The sequence below is a fragment of the Eurytemora carolleeae genome, unplaced genomic scaffold (assembly GCF_000591075.1).
Source record: "Eurytemora carolleeae unplaced genomic scaffold, Eaff_2.0 scaffold494, whole genome shotgun sequence".
NCBI lineage: Eukaryota > Metazoa > Arthropoda > Copepoda > Calanoida > Temoridae > Eurytemora > Eurytemora carolleeae.
In genome coordinates, this window is record NW_019396387.1 from 1 (window position 1) to 12,273 (window position 12,273).

At 33.5% G+C, this 12,273-nt stretch overlaps 1 protein-coding gene across 3 annotated transcripts; it reads left to right on the forward strand.

The window, feature by feature from the left end:
• The first annotated feature begins 73 nt into the window (after positions 1-73).
• Positions 74-7,081, forward strand: LOC111702238 (caspase-3). 3 transcript variants are annotated; one of them, XM_023473868.1, is made up of 8 exons: positions 74-245; positions 1,616-1,716; positions 1,956-2,108; positions 2,584-3,230; positions 3,678-3,764; positions 4,164-4,248; positions 5,097-5,218; positions 5,299-7,081. In XM_023473868.1, the coding sequence occupies exons 1-8, from the start codon at positions 121-123 to the stop codon at positions 5,317-5,319; spliced, it is 1,341 nt and encodes a 446-aa protein (XP_023329636.1). In that variant the 5' UTR covers positions 74-120; the 3' UTR covers positions 5,320-7,081. The 3 variants fall into 3 exon arrangements, 2 of the variants coding, with proteins under 2 accessions (XP_023329636.1, XP_023329634.1); XR_002765382.1 differs by having other exon boundaries at positions 75-245; positions 5,097-6,316; positions 6,789-7,081; XM_023473866.1 differs by having other exon boundaries at positions 75-245; positions 5,097-7,081.
• Positions 7,082-12,273: the final 5,192 nt, after the last annotated feature.

A 12,273-nucleotide genomic window follows, 5' to 3' on the forward strand; every position in this document is an offset into this window, starting at 1 on the left:
ATGTCCGCCCCTCATGGCCGGGTGTCATTAAAGATTTGGGCTAGCTTCCAGAAACGCGCTTGTTTCGTACAATCCAGCTTTTAATTTTCTTTTTTCAGATGGTATAAACGCTAGGCTAAGATGGATAAAAGACATAAAGGTTTGATCGACTCCAACCTGAGCAAGTTGGTTGGTTTGGTCAACTATGACGAGATTAAACCTCATCTTCTTAATCTCAGGATATTCCCGTCTACTCAGCTAAAACGGTAAGCAGAGGCGAATACAGGGGGGGGGTATGGTTGCTCAGCCCCCTCGCCCTGGATTATTGAAATCTATGATTTCTTGACGTCTATCCACCCCCCCCACACCCCCGAACGAATTCTCGTATACGCCCCTGACAGCATCCACCACAGAGAAAGTTCAGTTCTGAAAGTAAAACAAAACTAAAACAAAACTTTTAGTTGGGATTAGCGAGAAAATTATCTCAATATCAAAAGAATCAACTATCAAAAGTTTAAATACGTGGACATACTAAACTAGGTCCAATGCCAACACATGTGTAAATAACAAAATTTAGTCTTTGTCACAAACTCTGATTTTCTAATTTCTTTATCTTTGCAACCCAATACACAATAATGAAGGCCTTAGATATTTCAAGCTATAAATTCTGATAGATATAATAATCAAAGTTAGAAATATCAAAGGTTTATACTATCAGGTTTCAAAGATATAAGGATTAGAAAATATAGTTCGTGGCAAAGACCAGAGGCATATTCAGGAATTTGTCCAGGGGGGGGCTTACATTTTTTTCCAGGGGGGGGCTCAGCACCCGTTGGGGCCTGAAAATCCCCTGAAATCAATAGATTTCACTGGTCCATGGGGGAGCTTAGCCCCCATAGCCTACCCCCCCCCCTGAAAACGCCTCTGGCAAAGACTCAATTTCTTTAAATTAAGATCTCAGGAGTCAAAGTGCGAAATTATTTATCTGTTTTTGGTAATTTTTATCAAACATAAACACAGACTGTTTTATGCCTCCAGAAACCAGAAACCAGCGATAAAAACCAACATCTGGTTAAGTAGTTATGACCACCTGACGGATGTAGAACAGAGGGGCGGCTGTCAACATCTCTTGCAGCGAAAGGGTGCGTTCTTTCTACTCAATAAGAAAGAAGCTTGAAATGGATTGATCCAGTATATCAGAAGAATTCCTTCACTCTACTATTCTCAGGCCTAAGAAGCCCTTAGGCAGCTGGAATCTTGTCAGCCCTCTTCTCAGAATAAATGAAGCGTGAACGGATAAATGTGCTGCCAGATTACAACCCCTGACAGATCAATACAAAAGCCCCTACAACACCAAACTTTCGTAATGGAAAAATTCCAAGATTCGATCGTAACAACCCGATCATGTCCTGGGGACAAAAACATCTCTTTTTGAAAAAAGATATTAGAAGATAATAAAAGACATAATATTGCTAGAGATTACAATAATAATTTATTCAAAAAAGTTCAGATATATTGCGATGAAATTCAGAATTTTTGTTTTCAATATTACACAATTTAAAGGGGTCCTTTCTTGATACGTTAGAGGTGCCTAGAGATTATTAAAATTTTAGATGTAGGAACCATATGTTTCTAGGATTGAGGAACGTTCCAACCCCTGCTTAGAAATGTTCCTGGAGATACAGAGGCGAGGTCCTACTGCGTTCCGTCGTCTTCTTTCCTGTCTCAACCTTGCTGGTAGAATCTTATTATTATTATTATTATTATTATTATTATTATTATTATTATTATTATTATTATTATTAATATTATTATTATTATGATTATAAATGTTAATGTTAATGTTAATGTTAATGTTAATGTTGTTGTTGTTGTTGTTGTTGTTGTTGTTGTCGTTGTTGTTGTTGTCGTTGTCGTTGTCGTTGTCGTTGTCGTTGTCGTTGTCGTTGTCGTTGTCAAAATTAATATTATTTTAGGACAATATGAAGCCCTGGATGTACTAAGTAAGGACGGAGAACTAAGTTTCCTTGATAACTCCGTCCTACTGGAGAAAGCTCCGTTGAACCTACCAACCTTTACACAGACACTAGATCTCACAGATTCACCTATACAACCAAACCAAATCTCAAGTAATTAAAAATTACATTTAGGGTTTTTCCTTGAGGGGTTGATACTCGGGNAATCTATATTAAGTGAGATGTGCCCGATTCACAACGGTACCCTTTATACCTTTATCTGATCAACAATTGTACACGGTGGTCGGCGTATTAATATCAATACAATGAAGACGACTTTCGATTTAAATTTTTATTTTAACCAAACTTTTAAGAAACAAAGTGAAGCTGTAAATTTACAGCTTTTCTTTGTTTACTTGAAAACTCATAATTTGAAGAAAGCTTGTTAAGAAATAAAATCTTAAATAAAAAGTCGTCTTCATTGTATTGATGTAAACGCCGACAACCGTAGAGAAACCGTAATAATTGATGAGACAATGCTTCTGAGGGTACCTCTGTGAATCAGACTTGCCACTGTAAAAATCTAGAGTCGGCTCCTTTAAAGGGATTTATTGTATCTAAAATATGTAATAAAGATTTCCATGTTAAGTTCTGCAAGCTACAGTGTTCCATGAGGAGGATAGGATGACCTATAAGATGACCTCCTCACCCCGCGGGTTTGCTCTAATAGTTGATAACGAAGAATATGACACACTTCCTCCTAGGCGTGGTTCACATGTAGACTCCGGTTGTTTAGCGCAGTTATTTCAGCAGCTCGGATTCTGGGTGATTATTAAGAGAAACCTTGGAAGGGCGAGCCTAGAGTATGAAATAACCAGCTTTGCCACAGATAACTTCCATGTGAACCTGGATATGGCTGTTGTATGTATACTCTCTCACGGAGAGAACGGGACGATTGTTTGCAGGAACGGAGAGAAGGTTGAGGTGGAATCCGTCCTTCAAAAATTTAACAATATTGAAGCTCCGTCCTTGCGGGGTAAACCTAAATATTTCCTAATTCAATCTTGTCGCGGTCTCGAGGTAGATCTAGGAGTACAAACCGATGGTCCTGAACCAGGAGAGAATAATGTAGATATCAACGGTATCCTGCTCAGTAACTTCTCCGCTCCTTCTCCCTTTAATCTCTCCCGAAATCCGTCCTACGAGGATATGATTGTCTCTTACGCAACTATTCCTGGGTTTGTTGCGTATAGGAACAATGTGAGAGGATCATGGTTCGTTCAATCCTTGTGCAAGGTAAGAAAGGGATTAGGGATTAGTGCCTTCTGAAAAAAAAACTAAAATTTTACTTTCTGGAGAGAGAAAAAACTGAAAAAATCTATACTCTTCATTGTTTGTAAAATAAAGCAAAACAATGGAATAACAGGAAAAATATTGGAGAACTGTAATATGTTTAGCTAAGAAAATTCAGGAACCAACTCTGATTTCTTTTATTTCCTATGTCTTTGAGGGTTTTTCAAACTATGAATTTTTTAGTTCAAATAATCTAATTTTGAAATATCAAAGATTTACACTATCAGGTTGCAAAGATAAAGTGATTAGAAAATTTAAGTTCTTGACAAGATCTCAGTTCCTTTCTTATGAAAATGTGATATTCAAAGCTCAGATCCAACTTATGAAATTATGATGAAACTTCAAATAAATTGAGAAAAGTTTGGAGGTTTGATTTTTTTAAATATCTAGGTGTTCATGGAGTACAGTCATGTGGAGGATCTGGTTAGTCTCCTCTACAGGGTTAGTCAGGAGCTAAAAACATACTGTACTATAAAGGTTAGTCACCAAATTTACTTAAATTTAGAAATAAGATAAACATTACTGGTGTTCATTGTTCAGTTACACTGATTGTAATTTATATCTGAAATTTCTATAATAACTTAATTTGAATTGGGGTAGGGGGGAGGGGGGTGTAAAATATTTTTTGCTAGATCAAATAGTCAAAGTTTTCGATATCTAAGAGGTTTCACGATAAGGTTGCAAAGATCGAAATAAGAGAAAATTTGAGTTTGAGGCGAGTAATCAGTTTCTTTACCAATGATATATTGGAAGAAGTTTAATCAGATTTTGTCTGTAAAATATTGATAGAAATAACGAGATCCTTAGCTTGATACGTTACAGTGCAGGGGGAACAATAAATGTGAACTCATGATCAGATATATTACTATGTTGCAGGGAGAGAAACAAATAAATGAAACCTTGCTGCGAGGTGTTTACAAAAAAGTGTTTTTCAACCCTGGTCTTGCGGATCGAAACCGAGGTAAGAGAAATCAATTAAATTAGTTACAATTATGAATTAGGACGAACTGGCGCAAAAAGCGTTAAAAGTCGTCCTTCAACCGAATATAACGTTAATATAGATTAACGATGAACTAACGAATTTATTTCGTTAAAGGGAGTGTTTGCGAAAAATGAAAGGCTTACGGAGAAAAATAAGCGATTTGATCGCTACTAATCTTACTTCTATCTAGTGCGTCTATAAGGAGAAAATTGTTAAAAACGACTCACACCGAAGAACGTTGCGTCTATACAAATTCAGAAAGTTGCAACATTCTACTCGGATCGTAAAATAATCAATTTAATTCCAAACAAATCATTCAGATATTACAACCAATAATCATCGATTATTTTTCGACGCATTCTTCTACGTTCTTCAGTATGAGTCGTTTTTAACAATTTTCTCCTGGCAGACGCAACAGATAGAAGTAAGATTAGTAGTATTTTTCGCCGTAAGCCTATACTCCCTTCATTTTTCGCGAACACTCCCTTTAACAATAATATTTCCCTGAAGAAACCTATTTTTTATTCTAAAGCTTAAGAAACAAACAAAAATAACTGTGTCAGTTTCTATACGTGCTTTACCCGTCTACTAAAATTGATGCCAAAATAAAAATAAATCTTTTTCAACACAAATTCGGCAGTGAAACAGTTCTGATTTGGGTTTTGAGAGTAAAAAAGTATTTTTGCAGTTTTTGGTTGATATTTTGCACATTGCATCCGGATCCTTGGATCCACATATTTTTGCAGATCCGGATCCAGGAAGCCAAATCTTGTGGATTTAACGGATCCGGATCCTAAGCACAGCATTTATTCTAAGTTTCTGTTTAGTTCTAATGGTTGAGCGTGGTTCAGTGTCCTCAATGTCTAGTATGCATAGAGCAGGAGATGTAAACAACTCCCAGAGTATGGATCAAACCAGTTCTCAGGTTCATACAGAGATATTTGATCGAATCTGGAGTCAGCAGGTTTAACCTGGATTATGTAATCTAACCTACTCAGTTCTCAGGTTCATACAGAGATATTTGATCAGATCTGGAGTCAGCAGGTTTAACCTGGATTATGTAATCTAACCTACTAAGTACTCAGTACTCAGTACTCAATACTTATCACTTAAGTGTTAGAGTTACTTGTCATCTTTTCTGGGGTGTTGGCGTAAGCCTGACGCCCAACCGCCAACCTGTAGGGTCAGGAACTGATCTTCGCTATTAAGCGCACTGGCTCCGATAGACAGGGATCGCAGCGGGAAAGCGCCAGTTATTCGATCCTTCTCTACTCCTCTCTACGATTCTAGTATCGATGCAGACATAAAGAGAGTATTCCCGATAATGAAACGTAAATAGAGAATGAATCGCATCTGGTACTAATATATCTATATTCGATGCATTTATGAATCCACTATTTAGAAGCATCGGATCAGGAATAAACCAAATAATTCATCATTTGATAAATGAAATTTGTCTGATACCGCCACATCGCGCTTTTTTATTTGACCCTTCAAAAAATTTGAACTCCACGTGATAAAATTGAACTCCACGTGATAAATTTGAACTCCACGTGATAAATTTGAACTCCACGTGATAAATTTGAACTCTACGTGATAAATTTGAACTCCACGTGATAAATTTGAACTCCACGTGATAAATTTGAACTCCACGTAATAAATTTGAACTCCACGTGATAAAATTGGACTCCACGTGATAAATGTCCCAAAACCTTCCTACTATTTGCATTTTCCCATGCTATTTGATAAATCTTAAATGTTCTTTAGCTGAAGCCTTAATATTTTTAAGCCTTTAGAGGGCCGGGTATTTTATTTTCTCCATAAATTATCCCCCCTTTAAAAAAGAAATGTTAAAGGTCACGTGTAAAAAGTTACGGCTATGGTTCTCATCGGGGGAGATTTACAACCAACAAACGAAAGCATATCCCCCCCCCTAATAAAAAATCGCAAAGATTCAGTCTCTCCTCCTCCCTCCCTTCCCCGAGTAAATGTTTGTAAAAGCTCCCTGATTATAAAAAGCTGAACTATTATCACAACCAATTTTCATGTACAATGGCAGCCCTTATACTTATCATTTTTACATAACTTACAAAACTAAAACAGTTTCTTTCATTTCAAGTCTGATATTCAGTTTATTGCTCATTTGTTGATCTCAGTTTTGTAAACCTCTTATATTTAAAATACATTGAAGATTTTTCGCGGTTTTTTTTATTTCACATTCGGAAATATTTTTAAACAAAATGTGTAGAAAAATTAAAAATTATGCTTTTAAATAGATATCCAAAACAAAATACAACGTTTATAATTTGCTAGTTAGATAATAGTTACCTATACGCTTAAAGATGTGATCATGTGAAACTATACTCTGTTCAACTTTAATTTACAGAATGTTCGTTAAAAAGAAATTAATTAACAATGAAATCTATTTCATTTTGTAAACAATATTTGTTTTTAAAAATTCTAAACTTTTAGATTTTAAGTTTTTCAAATAGTCAGTTTAAGGGTTATCAACTTTTAAGGTACGTGATCGACATTTTTTAAAATTTATTTGTTGTACAGGTTTTAAATTTGGGTTCATAGATTTAGTACGAGGAAAGGAAGATATTCGATTAAATAGTCCAAGATTGTACCCTAAGAAAAGGTCAATTCATAAAGTAGAAAAAACTATTTGTTGACAATATTGTTATATCCCGTTTATCTAGAAAAGGGATAACATAAATAAAAATGTACATATTTTATAAAAAAAATATAGATATATTGAATAATTGTGATAAAGTTGTTGCAATACAAATATATTATATCCCTTGAGAAATATTGTAATTTATGTTGACTTTTCAGAGGCAGAGCTAGAAATATTAACGTATAATAAAAGGATTCACCCCTAATATTTTATGAGCAAAAAAATAAATAAAAGAGCAGTTGGGGAAGGAGTAAATTTGAAAAAGAATTCGAAAAAGAAATTTTCGCCTTCGGTCTTATACATGAAAAAAAAACACAGAAATTAAAATGTTTTCTGAATTTAGTTAATATACATTTATAATGAAAATAGGTTTACACCGTCAAGCTGCAAAGATAGAGGGATTATAAAATTTGATCTTGTGGCAGAAATTCATTTTAAAGAAGTAATTGGCAAAATACTGCTCGATTTTTTGCGTAAGAGTGAACACATCTTGGTTCACAGTTTGGCACTTACAATCTATTGTTTTTCTTTAACTTTTAATCTAACAATCATTTGTGAGTGTTTTATAAGTATAATATTTTTCATTCATAAAATTACATATTGCCGGCTGCATTATATACAGAATATCGATTTAAAAGTAAACCTCTTTTGTTATGACCTGAAAGGCCCCGGAATTACTGTCCTAATTGTAAACTTATAAATCATTGAATTTGAATAACCGTAAAAAATCTTTGAATTTGCTCTTTGTGCATTTCTTTTCATTCCGCTTTACACTGAATAAACATCCTGGTTTTAAATAAAATAAATCTGAAAAATTATTAAAGATTTTCGATGATGAAATGCATACATAATTTGTCATCCAAAGCTTTAGACGCAAGTTAGGGTAGACATACAATGAATGAATTAAATATTTTTTAACACGAATATTCAAGGAATCATGAATACTAAGTTCTTGCAACAAACTCTGATTTTTTAATCCCTATTTCTTTCAAAGCTTGAGTTCTTTCAGTTCAAAAAGTCTGAAATATCAAAGGATTACATTCAGGTTGAAAAGATAAAGGAATTTTAAAAATTAATAAGTTTTCATGTCAAACTACCCTTTCCTCCCCATCATCTTTCAAATAGATCCTTTTCATAAAAATAGAGTATTTATTCAGTGTCCGTCTTTAATTCGTCATTCAAATTCACTGCCCATCTGTAGAATTCACATTACGCATTAATTTTGGTATGGTATATAATTACTCCATAGATCCTTTATAAATTATACTAAAACATCTATCGAGCGTTACATGCTTTTACTCTATTTAGCTATTTACCAGACAACATATAAAATATTTAGAGAGCTTTACATGTTTTAACTCAATCTGACAATTTACCAGACAACACCAAAATATCTAAAGAGCTCTACATGATTTTAACTCTATCTAGCTATCTACCAGACAACATAAAAAATCTAAAGAGATTTACATGTTTTTAACTCAATCTGACAATTTACCAGACAACATAAAAATATCTAAAGAGCTTTACATGATTCTTAACTCTGTCTGACAATTTACCAGACAACATCAAAATATCTAAAGAGCTCTACATGTTTCTTAACTCTGTCTGACAATTTACCAGACAACATCAAAATATCTAAAAAGCTCTACATGTTTCTTAACTCTGTCTGACAATTTACCAGAAAATATAAAAATATCTAAAGAGCTTTACATGATTTTAACTCTTTCTGACAATTTATCAGACAACATAGAAATATTTAAAGAGCTTTACATGTTTCTTAACTCTTTCTAGCATTTACCAGACAACATAAAAATATCTAGAGACCAGACCACACTTAATACAACTAGACCACACTTAATACAACTGGACCACACTTAATACAACTAGACCACACTTAATACAACTAGACCACACTTAATACAACTATACCACACTTAATACAACTAGACCACACTTACTACAACTAGGCCACACTTAATACAACTATACCACACTTAATACAACTAGACCACACTTAATACAATTAGTCCACACTAATACAACTAGACCACACTTAATACAATTAGTCCACACTAATACAACTAGACCAAACTTAATACAACTAGACCACACTTAATACAATTAGTCCACACTAATACAACTAGACCACACTTAATACAATTAGTCCACACTAATACAACTAGACTAAACTTAATACAACTAAACCACACTTAATACAACTAGACCACACTTAATACAACTAGACCACACTTAATACAACTATACCATAATTAATACAAATAGACCACACTTAATACAACTAGACCAAACTTAATACAACTAGACCAATATTCAAGATTTCTGGGATCGCTGCAAGCCTGCATAGTTCATAGTACGAATATAAGACAGTACATGTTATGGAATTTTTCTTTGTTTCTAGTCGTAGAACTGGCCTGTTGTGTATAAAGGTCGTGATTTTGTAAAGAAGAATACGAAATTTTAAAAATCCAAGGATTACTGAACACAAAGCTAAGACTTATAATCAATGCAAGCACGGACCGTTACAAAATTTTCAGGGACAGGAGATAATATCCAACCTTTCAAACAACAATTTCTTTGATCATATTTAATATTTTCCGAAGAAAATTTTTATGTTTATTTTTATTTTGGTTGAAAAAGAGTATGAATACCCCTGTCTATCAGGGGTTGAGGGTCCATAGGTTGATGGGTAGAAATATAGAGAGACTAAGGAGTGGTACTTTATGTATCATGTATTATAGAATTTAATATCACAATGCAAAACAAAAGAATCTGCCAACACTTGCAGAATATTAGAATCTACCAACACTAAGCAGAATTATAGTATCTACCAACACTAAGAGAATGGTAGAATCTATACATTACGCAGAATTTTAGAATCTACCAAAACTAAGCAGAATTATAGAATCTACAAACACTAAGAGAATTGTATAACCTACCAACACTAAGCAGAATTGTAGAATCTACCAACATTAAGCAGAATTGTAAAATCTACCAACACTAAGCAGAATTGTAGAATCTACCAACACTAAGCAGAAATGTAGAATCTACCAACATTAAGCAGAATTGTAGAATCTACTAACACTAAACAGAATTGTAGAATCAACTAACACTAAGCAGAATTATAGAATCTACAAACACTAAACAGAATTGTAGAATCTACCAACTCTAAATCATTAAACAGAATTATAGAATCTACAAACAGTAAACAGAATTATAGAATCTACTAACAGTAAACAGAATTGTAGAATCTACCAGCACTAAACAGAATTTTAGAATCTACCAAAACTAAGCAGACTTATAGAATCTACTAACACTAAACAGAATGGTAGAATATACCAATACTAAGCAGTATTGTAGAATCTACTAACACTAAGCAGAATTATAGAATCTACCAACATTAAACAGAATTACAGAATCTACTAACATTAAATAGAATTGTAAAATCTACCAATACTAAGCAGAATTGTAGAATCTACTAACACTAAACAAAATTGTAGAATCTACGAACACTAAGTAGAATTATAAAATCTACCAACATTAAGTAGAATTATAGAATCTACTAACACTAAGCAGAATTGCAGAATCTACCAACACTAAGAGACTTGTAGAATCTACTAAAACCAAGCAGAATTATAGAATCTACCAACACTTAACAAAATTGTAGAATCTACTAACGCTAAAGAGAATTGTAGAATCTACCAACACTAAACAGAATTGTAGAATCTACCAACACTAAACAGAATTGTAGAATCTACTAACACTAGGCAGAATTGTAGAATCTACTAACACCAAGAGAATTGTAGAATCTACCAACTCTAAGCAGAATTATAGTATCTACTAACATTTAGCGGAATTGTAGAATCTACCAACATTTAGCAGAATTGTAGAATCTACCAACATTTAACAGAATTAAGGAATCTACTAACACTATGCAGAATTGTAGAATCTACCGACACTAAGCGGGATTGTAGACTCTACCAACATTAAGCAGAATTATAGAATCTACTAACACTAAACAGAATTGTAGAATTACATTTCATGAATCCCAAAATAATAATCATCTAACAAAAAATGGTTGGAATTAAAAACCATGATTTTTTCTATTTGTTTATTCAAAAACTATCCAATCAATTCATCGAAATCTTTCTTTCATCTTTTATCCGACATTTAAAATTGCAAATTGTATTTTAAAAATTCCTGAATTCCCAAAACAATGTAATCAATCAACTATTATGATTTGCATAACACATTATTTCGAGGAAGATCAATAGAGAGATAATCTAGAAGAGAGTAGGATTGGTAAGAGGAATTATCTAGAAAAAAGAAGGATTGGTAAGAGGGATAATCTAGAAAAGAAAAGGATTGTAAAGAGGATAATCTAGAAAAGAGAAGGATTACTAAGAGGGATAATCTAGAAAAGAGAAGGATTGGTAAGAGGGATAGTCTAGAAAAGAAAAGGATTGGTAAGAGGGATAATCTCGAATAGAGAAGGATTGTTAAGGGGGATAATATAGAAAAGAGCAGGATCGGTAAGAGGGTTAATCTAGAAAAGAGAAGGAATGGTAAGGGGGATAATCTAGAAAAAAGAAATATTGTTGAGGGATAATCTAGAAAAGAGAAGGATTGGTAAGAGAGACAATCTATAAAAGAAAAGGATTGGTAAGAGGGATAATCTAGAAAAGAGCAGGATCGGTAAGAGGGTTAATCTAGAAAAGAGAAGGATTGGTAAGAGGGATAATCTAGAAAAAAGAACTATTGTTTAGAGGGTTAATCTAGAAAAGATAAGGATTGGTAGCAGGGTTAGTCTAGAAAAAGAAGGAATGATAATATGGCTCCTAACCTACTCTTTTTTACTTTAAAAGTAGAAGAGAGTAGGATAGTAGTTTTTGGAACAAAAGGATCTTTTAAGGTCGCGCAATTAAGGTTTGTACGCGCAAATACATCATAGTTTTCCCAGTTCTTCTATTAAACCAAAACTAGAAACAAACATTAAACAGTTTTGGAATCTTTATAATCTAGACTATAACAGATTTTAAAGTGAGGAATGATTCAGTCCAAGGTTTGATGACTTAAAGATCTTCCAAGTCGGCTCGGTCTTACTAGAAAGTGAGAAGCTTTCATGATCATAGGTTGGGGTTTAGGACAAGAGTGAAGTTTTAAAGAAGATATTTGTTTTCTTGCTTTCAAGACAGATTTTTGGTAAAGAAAGAATGTTGGATTTTGGACAAGAAAAGACTTGTTTCAAGAGAAGAGAGAAGGTTATATTTAGAGTTAGAGATGAGAGAAGGTAGGATTCGGGAAAT

What these genes read in the sequence shown, in the direction of transcription:
- LOC111702238 (XM_023473868.1), top strand. Translation starts at nt 121, where the DNA reads ATGGATAAAAGACATAAAGGTTTGATCGACTCCAACCTGAGCAAGTTG. An exon ending in TCGTTCAATCCTTGTGCAAG is followed by an intron (nt 3,231 to 3,677) that starts GTAAGAAAGGGA and finishes TTAAATATCTAG; the next exon opens with GTGTTCATGGAGTACAGTCA. An exon ending in TCTTGCGGATCGAAACCGAG is followed by an intron (nt 4,249 to 5,096) that starts GTAAGAGAAATC and finishes GTTTCTGTTTAG; the next exon opens with TTCTAATGGTTGAGCGTGGT.